This window comes from Pezoporus occidentalis, unplaced genomic scaffold (assembly GCF_034315485.1).
Source record: "Pezoporus occidentalis ecotype Australia unplaced genomic scaffold, CSIRO_AGI_Poc_V1 ctg29, whole genome shotgun sequence".
NCBI lineage: Eukaryota > Metazoa > Chordata > Aves > Psittaciformes > Psittacidae > Pezoporus > Pezoporus occidentalis.
In genome coordinates this window covers 3,652,528-3,666,227 of record NW_026914829.1, presented here as the reverse complement: position 1 = coordinate 3,666,227, position 13,700 = coordinate 3,652,528, and the positions used below count along the sequence as shown (strand labels likewise).

The 13,700-nt window shown below is 37.1% G+C and overlaps 1 protein-coding gene across 7 annotated transcripts in view; it reads left to right on the top strand.

Annotated features, from left to right (window-relative positions):
- The window catches only part of MCPH1 (microcephalin 1), a 128,730-nt gene that overhangs the window by 14,839 nt on the left and 100,191 nt on the right, over nucleotides 1-13,700 (top strand). For 6 of the 7 annotated variants that reach the window (XM_062626253.1, XM_062626255.1, XM_062626257.1 and 3 more), the window contains 5 exons: nucleotides 108-228; nucleotides 524-664; nucleotides 1,875-1,970; nucleotides 6,372-7,406; nucleotides 13,487-13,599. In XM_062626253.1, the coding sequence (XP_062482237.1) occupies nucleotides 108-228; nucleotides 524-664; nucleotides 1,875-1,970; nucleotides 6,372-7,406; nucleotides 13,487-13,599 (1,506 nt within the window). The remainder of the gene's footprint in view (nucleotides 1-107; nucleotides 229-523; nucleotides 665-1,874; nucleotides 1,971-6,371; nucleotides 7,407-13,486; nucleotides 13,600-13,700) is intronic. The other variant, XM_062626254.1, reaches the window with a different exon arrangement.

The window sequence follows — 13,700 nt, the reverse complement described above, 5'->3', positions numbered from 1 at the left end:
GTTAGACTCTGATGATAAATACTGTGGCAAAGTGGTAAGCGAATAAGAAGTGTAGTTACTTCTGGCAGTTTTATACCATATAATTGATAGCTTTGTGTGTCTTGTAGCACAAATGTATGCAGCCGAAAGACTTTGTTGAAAAAACTCCAGAAAATGATAGAAAGTTGCAGAAAAGATTGGACCAGATGGCTAAAGAATTAGCCATGCAGAAGATAGCAGTTAATGCTGGTAAGAGCTACCTTAGACAAACATCTTCAGTTATTTCCTTAAAGTACTTGATGGGGTTTTGTTTTGTGTGTTTGGTTTGGGTTTGTTTGGTTTTACTTCTATGTTTTTATAAGTATGTTTTTACTTGCAAAGTTGACTTAGTTTTTACAGAGTTCTTGCAATTTGCAGTATTAAGGCATCTGAAGTGATGTTAAGAGAACCAAAGTAACCTATTTTTTTCAAGTTTGGGGGAAAAAAAAATTGAGATTGTTATAGCATATAAATACTAATGTACAAATGCAATTTCTTTGTATAGAAATTGATGTACCAGTTCTACTATTTGAAGACAATGGTTCACTTGTATACAGCCCTGTTAATAAGGTGAAAGATCAATACAGTACAATGGAAAGAAGAATAAAGGAGATGAAGGAAAAAAGAGAAAATATTTCCCCTACTGGTAAGGACTTAAATTTTACCTATCCATGCACAAATGGCTGCCATCTTTATTGCTGAATTTCTGGTGCTTTTGTGTTGCTCTGGCCTTCGAACTTTTATATCTTGATTGCAATGTCTTCCCTGCTTCCCAGGTTTCAAGTAGTTATGAATGCTTTAGCTTTTAGCTCCTTTCCATCGAAGGGCACAAGAAATCGTGAAAGGTAATGATTGCAAAAAGGAATTTCTTAATGGTTAGACTGCTCAAGAGGACTAAAGTTAAGCTAGACTTTCTAAGCTTGTAAATTGATATTACCACAACTTGGTTAAACTTTACAGTGAAACTCTTATTTCCCTTTAAATTTTAATGTGAGTGCTGTACTTGTCAAAGATTATAATGTTACTAGTCCCAGGCCAACAGTTCATTAAGGAGTTGAAAATTGACGAGACATCTGTCCAGGTACTGAAGAACAGGATTTAAAAAAAATAAATTGAATGACCTAATCAGATAAATCTAATTTATTTCAAAATGCATATCCTGGTGAATTAAATGTAGATTGCAGTTTTCAAATAATTTTTTAGTGTTTCCATTACATTACTGTGAAAGCATTGAGGCCTAAGCCATTAGGTTTTGCCAGTTAATATAAAAAGTATTGAAATGTGGAACATCTTTTGAGCGGGTGGGAATCGGTAGTATTTGAAGTTTTAAGAAGTCTACGTCAACTAGACTGTCAGTTTATAATTTCAGAAATAGTTGCAGGGGGAAAGTAAAGAATCAGTGATACATGGATGAAAAATGAAATTAATTTATTTTGGCATGACTTTTATTTGTTTTTTAGTTTTAAGGTAATGCCTTCAAGCATTTTTAAATGCATTTCTGCTATGTCAGTGCTTTGCCGCTAATTGCAGAATTTGACAGATTATGTAGTAAAATGCCTCAATTACCTTAGAAAGGTTTTATATTTTCTAAAAGGTTTGTTGTCATTCTTTAGTATCATAGAAATGTGGTTATCTAGAAAAAGAAATTGCTTAAAGTTGTAGAAGATGTAGTAGCTTTTTTTTCTGAGTGTGTAAATTTGGGATACTCTTGAGGAGTGTAATTACTTACATGGTTATAGTTGGCAAAGCAATGAGTTATGTCTTACAATTGAGCTGATTTGAAATGTGAATCGATGGTGCCAAAACCTATATCTTTGCAAGTAGGTCTAACTCATTTATTATTTACAAATTCCTAGCTTCACAAATGCCTCAGATACTTCCAAGTAGTTCACCAGGAGACTGTCTGCTGCCTACTTGTGTCTTAACTAATTCAGAAGATGCATTGTTACCAGGTAACTAATACAACTTTATATATTACAGAAATTAAAAATAATACATGGCCTGTTTATTTTGTAAAGTATGGTATACTGAAATGGGAACTGTATGTTTGCTCTATCATTTATATTTAAAGCTGAATTGATTTAGTTTTTTTTAACTGGCAAAGTGTGTAGAAGTAAGAATTCAAGGAAAATGGAGCATGAAGAAACACGTTGGGTAATGCTCTGCCTATGACTGTGATGCTTGTGTCACTTCCTCCTCTTTCTTCACACCCTTTCCTGTTAATGGCTTCTTGACCTGGCATGGTGTCAGCCTTCTCTGCTCTTAGAGTGATCTTGTATAGAATACAGAGTGGGCACTAAACAGTGATAATGGGAAGCAAAAGAGAGAACAGAATGAGGGAGAAACCTCAAAGAACTGACTTCTCTTCGAAATACTCAATCGAAAAACTTGAATTTAAAAGAAAACGTAACATGTTTTCCAGCTTAGTATGTCAGAGATTAAAAAAGTTAACAAAAGCAAAATAAATCGGCCTTTAAAATGTTTTATGGTTACAAGTGAATTCAAGTAATTTGTTATCAAAGTTCTTATTCTCTTGAAGTTAGGGATTTGTTCTTCTGTTTTGGCATATTACCAGAATATAAGGGCAAAGATTATTGTGAAGGCTGTTGAGCTACTTCAGTGGGCATCTTAACAACATTAATCTTGTATACAGGAGATAAGTACATCAGACCTCATGTCTTCTGTTGGTTACATGAGCAAAAAGCTGAAGTCAGATGCTGGTGTTTTGTATCAGTAGAAGAGTAAGGAGAGCATGGGGCATTATCTTATAGCCTGAGACATCTTGTTATGTGTTCATGCAGTGTTAGGGATAAGTAATAGCTTAATACTGGAAGTAGCATAGTTGTGCCAACAAACTTTATTTTGCTAAATTAGTTGTGTGCTGATGACATTGAACAGTGATTTTTTTTTTTGAGAGCTTTACCATGAATGTGTCCCTCCAGCATTGCAACTGCACAATGTAATTTTACATAAGAACAGACCTCCACATCCCATGACAATATTTGGTGTAGCTTCAAACTCTGGTACTGTGTGATAGTGGCCCTTCTGTTTGTGCTTGCAAAATACTTGAGAGTATGTTGGTTAATAGTGGTTAAAAAAGTTCAAGAATCCAGTTTGAGGATCAAAGCTAACACTTTTTCAGTTGTCAATATGGGAGTCTGATCATGTCATGAGGAACTTCTTTCATCTCTGTATATTTTATTTTTCTTAATTTAGCTAGCTACAACCTATGTTTAAAAATATTATTTACATTTAGTAAGCAAATAACGTCAAGACTTTCCCTAAAACCTACAGGAGCACTTACAGAAGTATTGCTGAAACTTTGCACTCAATGTGTATTTAAACAAAACCATCTATTGCAATTATCAGCAGGGCTTTTGAAAATGTATTCTGGATAATTAGAGATAGTAGCCTGTTTCAGAGGAATTTATTGAAGAATTATATATATATATTTATAGATAAGAGTTATTAATTGGTGAGGTTAGCAGCTGGAGAGAGGACGCCTTCAACACCTGAGCCAGAGGAAGCCCAGCATTCAGGAGCCTCAGTTCAAAGTGGCAAGAGCCACCGAGGGAGCCTCAAGTCCTCAACAGGACTTGCCCAGGAGCTGGCAGCTCAGCTGATGCGAGCAGCTGACTCTCGGGGGTGGTGCTCAGGAGGGATGGCACCAGCCCTGAGTGGTTCAAATCCCCAGGGGTGAGAGGGACCAGGAGCAAGGCGAGTCAGTTTGTGTGGCAGCTAACGCAGGCAGGTGAGCGGGATGGTGATCACTCGCCATATGAGCAGGGCCTGTTCTGGGAGCTCTGCTCTGGCTGCCCTGGCAGTGGCCAGTGTAGGCACCCATACAGAACTGATGAGAGGGGAAGCTGCAGCGCAGGGCTCTGAGTGTAGAGAGTGCCTGCACTGGTCTCCTGAGGCGAGGGTGCACAACGGGCAGGGCTGCACTCAGTGCTCCCTGGTGGAAGTCCTACTGCAGCAGGGGCTGAGCTGCGGGACACTGTCAATAGGATGAAAGGCATCAGGGAAGCTGAGAGGATGCAGGACCTGCTTGCTCCAGGGCCAAACTGTGCAGAGGCCTCAGGGTCCATTGTAGCTCATGGGGGAAAGAAGGAGGCCATTAACTCAGGAAGCTGGGAACTAGTAACAAAAAAAAAAAAAAGCGGCGGGTCATAGTAGTAGGGGACTGCTTTGAAAGGAACAGAGGCACCCATCTGTTGCCTGACCCAGTCTCAAGGGGAGGTGTGTTACCTACCAGGGGCTCGGATCAGGGATGTTGCAGAGGCTGCCTGCTCTAGTAAGTCCCATGGACTATTACCCACTTCTAGTGATCCATGTGGGTGCTAGGGATATAGATAGCAGTAGTCTGGAGAACATTAAGAAGGACTGCAGAGCCCTGGGAGAGGGGGTTAGGGGCTCTGGAGCTCAGATTGTCTTTTCATCCATTCTCCAGGATAAAGGGGGGGACCTTAAAAAGGCTGGGCAAATTTGCCAGGTTAATAAATGGTTAGAAGAGTGGTGCTGTAGTCAGGGGCTTGGGTTTTTTTAGAAATGGGACTCGATTTGGGAGGCCAGGTCTACTGGAGGCTGGTGGAGCTGGTCTTTTTGGTAGGAGGCTTGCCAGGCTGGCCAAGGAGGCTTTAAACTAGATGTGTTGGGGGAGGGGGGCATCATTCCATCCCAACACACCCAGTCAGTTGCCAGCACCTATAATAAATGCTAGAAGCAATGTAGAGCTATTTCAGCAGCTCCAGCCAATGAGCTGGCTTCATTTGGAGCTCGGCTCAATGCCTCTATACAAACACCCATAGTATAGGGAACAAACAAGAGGAATTAGAGATGTGTGCACATCTATGGGGATATGATATAATAGGTATCATGGAAACATGTGGGATGGCTCCTATGACTGGAGTGTTGGAATGGAAGGTTAAAAGCTCTTTAGAAAAGACAGGCCTGGCAGGCGGGGAGGGGGAATTGCCCTTTATGTTAGGGATAGGCTGGAGAATATGGAATTCTGTCTGGGGATAGGTGATCAGTCAACAGAGAGTTTGTGGGTCAGGGTTAAAGGGATAACAGCTATGGGGGACATTACTGTGGGGATCTGCTACAGACTGCCGGAATGACTTCTTTGCCTCAAGTCTTCACTGGCAAATGCTCTGACCAAACCACCCAAGTCTTGGAAGGCAGATGCAGCGACTGTAAGAATGAAGACCTTGCGCCCACTGTAGGAGAGGATCTGGTTTGAGACCATCTTAAGAACCTGAACATGCACAAGTCCATGGGACCCGATGAAATCCATCCACGGGTCCTGAAGGAGCTGGCAAATGAAGTTGCTAAGCTGCTGGCCATCATATTTGAAAAATCATGGCTGTCAGGTGAAGTTCCTGACAACTGGAAAAAAGGAAATATAACCCCCATTTTCAAGAAGAGGAAAATGGATGACCCGGGGAACTACAGACCAGTCAGTCTCACCTCTGTGCCTGGCAAAATCTTGGAGCAGATTCTCCTGGAAGGCATGCTAAGGCACATGAAGGGGTTATGGGTTAAAACTTAAACAGGGGAAGTTTGGATTGGATATAAAGAGGAAGTTCTTTACTGTGAGGGTGGTAAGGCACTGGAATGTGTTGCCCAGGGAGGTTGTGAATGCTCCATCCCTGGCAGTGTTCAAGGCCAGGTTGGACAAAGCCTTTGATGACATGGTTTATTGTGAGGTGTCCCTGCCCATGACAGGGATATTGGAACTAGATGATCTCAAGGTCCTTTCCAACCCTAACTGTTCTATGATTCTCTTAATAGATTCTGTGTTTCACCTCCCCCCAAAATCTTCTTAAGAATGGCTATAAGAAATGATACATTTTTTCCACATTGTAATTATTCTTAATACATTGTGTTGATGTACGTGGTATGATAGTATGATGTTGTATTTGAACTTCATCCTGCAAAAATAATTAGTGGTAAGTACTGCTCTCGTAGTAAAAAAGATTTTTCACTTTCCAATATTAATCTAGCTAGGTTTTTACGGTCTTGCTGTTTGTTTTTCTTTTTTTCCACAAATGCAAGAGTGAAAGAGTTCCTCTGCTGCTTTGTTTCCAGACAGTAGAACAGGGCTTGTTTACCTGTTGCCGTGTAAGAAGGTATGATAGCTAAAGCTATTGTAGCTTCTTGTTAACATAGAACATAATTTAGTTTTAATCCACTTTCTGTTTAGTTTTTGATGACTTACAACATAATATCCAGAGAACTTGCCAAGTCCTTGTTTTTCTTTTTTCAGTAATTTCATGTGTATTTTACTAAGAAATTGGTACACTTTCTGTTTTGTTAAATAAATTTATGTTGCCACTTTTCATATTTTGCAGGAGAACAAATGGAAGACTGCTTGAACTCAAGCTTTGATTGTCTTTGGGGAGCTGATAAATTAAAGAGACAGAAAACAGAGGTAGTAAAACCTGCCTGTGATAGTTGGACTGATAATCCTATAGCCATGATTGTGTCAGTGAATTCTCCCTCACAAAGCTATGAGCAGACTTGCTTAACACCAAAACAACGTAGCAAAAGCAGCTTAAGAAAAAAGCAGCTTTTTCAGCATACTTTGGATGATAAACTGCCTTTAGAAAAGAAAGATACAGAAAAGTTCCTGAATAAAAATCAGGATGAAAATAGCAAGACTACTTCAGTTGCAAATGAAAGTTCTCTTCTCAAAATAAAGGGCTTGGGTCATCTTTCTCCTTCCAAAAAAATGGCCAAGTTAAGTAATGTTGCTGCTATGATTGACAGTCTCTCTAATGCACCTATGAGCAGCATAAGCTTAAGTAAGTGTTCACTGGATAGACGCTTCCCTGTTTACAGAAACAATTGTATCCTTAAAGACAAGAAGAGGAAAAAATTAGAAATACTGCCTAGTTTGAAACTGGCTACCTCAGAACTGGGTGCATCAGGGTCTAAAGACTTCTGGCAAGCAGGTAGTACAGGTAGCAAGTCTTTTGGCTCTGAAGAGGCTTCTTATGAAGAGGATTCTTATGAAGACTTCTTTTCATCATTTAACTTGAACAAAAATGAAGTACAGATACAAGTACCAAAGGAGTCGCAGAATCCTCCTGAAATTTCTTGCAAAGACTCTTTTGCAAGCATGGACTCGCTTGGTTTGAGTTTCTGTAAGCCACGTAGTACTTCCAAGGAAAGTGGGAAAAGGTCTATTTCCGCAAATGATCTTTCAGTAAAGGAAAACTTAAAACCAGCTGAGAATTCTGGAAGTGTGCCATTAAATTATATGTCACCTGGTGAAAAAGATGACACTGCAGAAGCTCTAGATTCTGATGATGTGAATAGGCTGCCTCAGCATGCTTATGAAAAATCCTACACAACCAATATGAATTGCAGTACTTACACTAATGGTAAGTCACTACATAGAGCTAGAAAATGAAAAAATATCTTACGGCATACATGCATGGATACACTTACGTAGCTAAATTGCAAAAAAATGAACTGCCATTCCCAAGAGAAGAATATTTCAGAATTACACCAAAAGAAGAAAATGCTCCAGTACTTGACTTTATTTTTCAGTAAAACAAATGAGTGCATAGAATCCAAAAGAACACCCATTTGTTCTTATGTGCACTACAAACACAGAGAAGTCACCAACAGATAAGGAAAGTGTGCTCACAAAATATAACAGAAGTAATATGAGCTGTCTTTTCCCCTAATGCTTGCTATTCTGTAAGCTTTCTGCTGCTATTCAAAATCTGTTTAAGAAATCAAAGCCTTTCTGTTAAAAATTTACAAGAACACCATAGCATTTATATTAATAACATCATATGGTCCCTTGTTCAAGTAATTTCTATTTCACATGTTAAAATTGCTACTTAATTGCAGTTAAGGGCATAAAATGTCTAGTGGAAAAATAGTGGAGTTAGCAATTTCTATCTTGTGCTATGATGAAGGTAGAATAAGATATTTGAGAGCATGAACAAGAGTTGTAATTTAAGTGTCTTTTTCAATCATGGCTTATTTATATGATACTGATCTCAGTTTATAACAATAATTTTGATAGTTTTTTTTATATTTCAGCCTTTTCAAGTTGATTTAGGCTAAGTTAATTCAATTTAAAAGTATAATGGGATATTTAATCTCAGGAACTTCACTGGAAAATTCTTTTAACTTGCATTGGAGTAATCATTTTTACATCCTGATATTTTGGGCTCTGTTAAGCTTTACGTAGGGCTAAATATTTCTAATTATAATTGCATTTTTTAGTTAGTTGTTTTCAACAGAAAGTTCTGCAGCAATGCATCAATTAATTATATAAAATTAATAATTACACTAAGCAAACTTGGTATCAGAGAATCTTCCAGTGGAAATGTTGAACAGTGACCTTGCCTGTACCTGTGGGTAATAAGTGAGCTGCAATTTTGGGTTCACTACACCTGTACTTTAATGCCTGGAGTGCATTGTTATAACACAGACTTTTTCTTAAAAAAGAGAAGTTCATACAGGTGTATGTTATACAAGCATAAATGTATACCCATAAATATATGACCCTGCTGTATGTGGTATTTTTTTCATCATGTGGCAATGTACTAGAGAATGATGTTTACATTATGTATTTCTTAATGTCAGACCCAGTCTGGTTTTGATTAAATAATCATGAAAACAAATGGGAAAGGAGAAGATATTCTCTCCCTTTAAACTTGGGTGTGCCATTTAATTTTAGTGTTTAACTTTTAAATTCCAGTGATTAAATTATGATCAATGTTCTAGCATATTATGCTTTTATTTTCTTGCTGGACAACTTGTTTAAGATAACAGATTTTGGAAGAGAAGAAAAAGGATCTGTACTCAGCAAACAATTTACCCAATATTTATACTTTATGTCCTTTTTTGTTAGGAACTTCTGTACGTGTCAGTTTGTGTTTCTAATGATTTTAATAGTAGTTGTAATTTATCTGTGATGGCCATTTTCCCAAGTATAATGTTTTTAATTTTGTGCATCTGCTGTGTAGTCAAGTACCACCTCAAATAAAGTTCAACTCAAATTTGACAGCTCAAATGAGCTCCCTTAAAATGGAATAATAAATAGTGAAAGATGAGTTGTATTTTCCCTAATAATGCAAGTTCTGTGGGAGAACGTTAAAATGTTGTTTTAAACTTACTACTGTGACACTGTATAATGAAATAATTGATTTTTATTAAATACTGTGATTTGAAAACTGGTGAATACAGTATATTTTCAAAAGCTGAATATTTCTTTTCACTCATATCTAGTTAGGAATAACAAAATATCTGTATAAAATTATGTCTGTATATGTTTTTAAAGATCAAACATTTTTCTTGCCTTTTTTTGTGATTTTTAGATCAGTGTCTTTAATGACAAGAAGTAAGATTTGATAAGCTTTATTTCTACAGACTAAGAACACTTGTTTTTATAGAAGTGTAACATGCAGGCTTCATGCTCCCTTGTAGGGTGTGCTCAGGGCTGCCCAGTTGTTCCGCTGAACAGCACAGGCATAAACATGGCTACTTTATCTTTCTTCAAGTCATAAATCAAGTAAAGAACTGTCACAGATGCAAGAGCTGACATTAATTAGGCTTTATCAGAATATTAAAAGATGCTTTCCTATTCAAATTCACTTTTTCTTTCTCAGTTTTGTTTCTGGAGATTAAATAAACTTTCTATCCTGATTAAATCAGTCACACCTGATAAACTTCAGAGCTCTGTAATCAATAAGTGGTGTGTAGTTGGGGTTTGTGCGTCAATCGTAGAATCAATGCCTAAATTTTTAGCAGTTACAAAACGAGGAAAACCGTGGCTTTTCTCTATCATAAGTGTAAGTTTATAGAAATGCAAAGTCTTTTGTGAAAGTTAATTATCTATGTTGCTAGAAGAGTCTAACATCTTTGTCATTCTTGTAAATTGCTTTACTTTGGCATTTTAACTGCATAGAACGCTAATACTTGCTCAGATTTGATGAATTCATGTGACCTTTCATCTGAAAGCTGCAACAATAAATAATATTGAGCAATAGGAGTATACTCTTTTATATAAGAGTATACTCAGGAGTATACTCTTAAGCTTTTATCCTAAAATAATTTAAAAATTTGAACGTGGACTTAGCATTGTTTCCAATCTTAAAAATTAATTTAGGGCTTAGCTGAGTGAATTTTAGGTATTTACAGTGAATTTGAGAAAAAAATATGTTAGCTGTCCAAAAAACATAACCTAACATCCATTAGGTTTTAGGTAATTAATGTAGATCAGTGTTAAGAGGGGGAATCTGGAATATCATTCTGTTATTTGGTGCAAAAATGATGACACTTAACTGACGTTTAATTTAGATGAACAAGTTTTAACTCAAGTTTTAAGTGTGAGGTGCTTAATGCTGTTAAAAATTTTTTGTATGTTTATGTCTTTAAAAACATACATGTGAAAACTTCCTTAGATTTCATGTGCCTTTGGGGTTTTTGCTTCAGTTTTGGAAGGAGACAAGCTTACTAAAAACACCGTATTATATCTTGTATTGACATTTTATTATAGAATCATAGACTAGTTAGGTTTGGGAAGGACCTTAGGATTATCTACTTCCACCCCCTGTGCTGTGGGCAGGGATACCTCACTTATTATGTCCTTTTAAGAAACACATGAGAGATTATTAAAACAAAAAAGGACAAATAGTTTTTAATAGAGGAACAAGTTGAGGATTGTTCTGATGTAGTTAAATTTACAGAACTTGATGTCAGTTGTCCTAGAGCACATAAGCTAGATAAATTGTTCTAAACCATTAGCAGGTTCTGTTTGAAGACCTGGTGGGCACATATGCATTCAGATGACTTCAAGAAATTTTTTTTGTTCTGAATAGCACAAAACTTGGTATTTGCCCATGCTGGAATAACAACTACAATAACACAAGTCATTAAATATTCTATCCATGAATATTGGAATCATAGAATCAACTAGATTGGAAAAGACCTTTAGGATCAAGTCCAGCCATTACCCCAGGACTGCCATGATCACTACTAAACCATGTCCCCGAGGGCCTCATCTACATGATTTTTGAACACTTCCAGGGATGTTGATTCCACCGCTTCCCTGGGAAACCTGTTCCGATGCCTGATCACCCTCTCTGTGAAGAAATTTTTACTAAAATTAACTAAACCTCCACTGCCACAGCTTGAGGCCGTTACTTCTTGTCCTATTGCTTGTTACCTGGGAGAAGATACTGACCCCCACCTCATTACAGTCTCCTTTCAGGTAGTTGTAGAGAGTGATAAGGTCCCTCCTGAACCTTCTCTAGACTAAGCAGCTCCAGTTCCCTCAGTCATTCCTCATCAGACTTGTTCTCCAGACGTTTTACCAGCTTTGCTGCCCTTCTGTGGGCCCAGTCCAGCACCTCAATGTCTTTCATGTAGTGAGGGATGCAGAACTGAACACAGGATTTGAAGTGTGGCCTTACCAGCGCTGAGCACAGGCAGATGTACTGCCCTGGCCCTGCTGGCTATGCCCTTTCTGATACAGGCCAGGCTGCTCTTGGCCTTCTTGGCTGCCTGGGCACAAGCTACCTCATGTTCAGAAATTGTCAGTCATTAGTAACTGAAGTGTTACTTATGACAACAAATTCAGATTTACTTTCTTCATAGTTGAGGTAAATAACTGGGATAATTACAGAATAGTAGATAAGATACAGTTTCGTTTCAGTGACACGTCATTATCTTGAAGTAGAACACTGTATGATTAGATAAGCATCATTGATTTGATTTGAACAAAACTAGCTCACTGTTCTAATCATGCTCAGTAACTAATCATTACTTTGTCTTTTGACTTGAAATATGGAATGGAATTTTCAAGGTAATATTCTGGTTCGAATCTCACTGGTGATAAATGCTCATGAATGAATAGACGCTTAAATTGCAAATTAAAGTCACTCTGATAGCCATATGGAGTATTATAACATATTAGATTTGTTGAGTTTGATACCTGTAATTGAGCGATGTTTTAGAAGAGAATCTACAGGATGTAATGGACCGCAGTGGCAAGAGTTACCTGCAAATTTGAACTAAATTTAGGGGTAGCTAACAGTGGATGGAATTGCTTCAGTAAGTTCTGTCCACTTTATCTGAAATACCCTAGGAAAAGCTACTAAAGATGAAATTCCTTACTTGTTACTGAGAAACTGCTTTAAAAAAAAAAAAAATCATGGAAAAATATGTAATAGACAGTGAAACTTGAGACCTACAGGATGGAAAAGCTGGCAAGTGCTTGAGAAGTACTCATAGTCCGGAGAGAAGTAATAGGAACTGGATTGTGAAGAATAAGCCTTATTTATGTAATGCATAAGAGCTCCAAGCTGATAATCAGAGATGATGGACATGGTCCCCTCTTCCTGCTTTGCTGTAAATATGAAAAATATGAGAATAAGCCCTAACTAGAAAGAGGTCCAAACATACAGGTCTTGAGACTTTAATCCCAAGTGGGACAAGAGCTGCAGAGCTCAAGGATTCAGGCTTAGAATGGCAAAACGAATGTTACGCCACTTCTCACTGCCTCCCCCCAGCCAAGCTGCCCCACTAAAATATAACCTAATAGTGGTCCGTCCTTCTACAGTGACTGAAATAAATTACTAGAAATGAACAGAGGCATACCTTGCTTCCCCCTAATCCACTTTGGGTAAAGCAATGGAATAGATTATCTATTTTTTTTTATTTTTAATTCAAAATACATGTTCAAAAAAATCCTGGTTTCCATGTAAAAGGAGTTACATTTCTTAGCTTTTTTTTTCTTCTTTTTTTAATTGTGTAACAAAATATTTTCTAATTGCCAGTAGTCCTCCTCAGTGATTGAAGATGATGGGTCTCAGTGCAATACTGAATAAAACTAAGTATTTAGCTCTCCCTTTGTTAAAAGGCATTTTGTGTTTAAATACTGAGTTTAAATTAACAATTGTACCAAAAGCCAGGATACTTGTATTACACAAAAATCACTGTAATACTGTGTAAATTGACATTAAACTTGCAACGTTAGTATGAAGAACTGATTAAATTTTGACTAGTTTAAAGTTTATAATTTCAAAATAAGAAACCAGTAACGGAAAATGTTCTCATCATTTTTTGTGTTGTGATTTATTGTTGTTCTCTTACCTCAGGGATTAAGATTTATAATTATTACAAAATCGCAAATTTTGTAATAATTATAAAACAGTTTAGCTAATTCTTTACTTGTAGTTAATACATAATTTTCAAAATACTGGAAATAGGGAGTTTTGCAACTAGTTTATTTACAAGATCAAATACTGAAAGATTAATGATGCTTGAATGTTATTCTTTTTTCTGTAACTGAAATACAGTGGAAAAATAGCTGGTACATATTATTAACTTAGGTGTCTTAATTGTACATAGCTCTATGTGCTATGATAAAAATAGTTGGTAGCAGTTTCATTTCACAAGATTACATTTTTCATTTTAAGTTTCTAAATTTGGTTTCTAGGTGATGAAAATCAAGTTTCAGAGTGTCCTGCTACTGATGGCTGTTGCAGGAAGTTTAATGAACAAAAGAATAAGAACAATGGTGGGTTAAGAAAAAAAAGAAGACTCCAACAGGTCAGTTTAACTGGACATATTCTTTGTTAAGCTTTCTTTTCTTGGAGAATCACCAAATCCCTTTGTATATCATTCTCTATGCGATATCAGTTTTAAAAAAA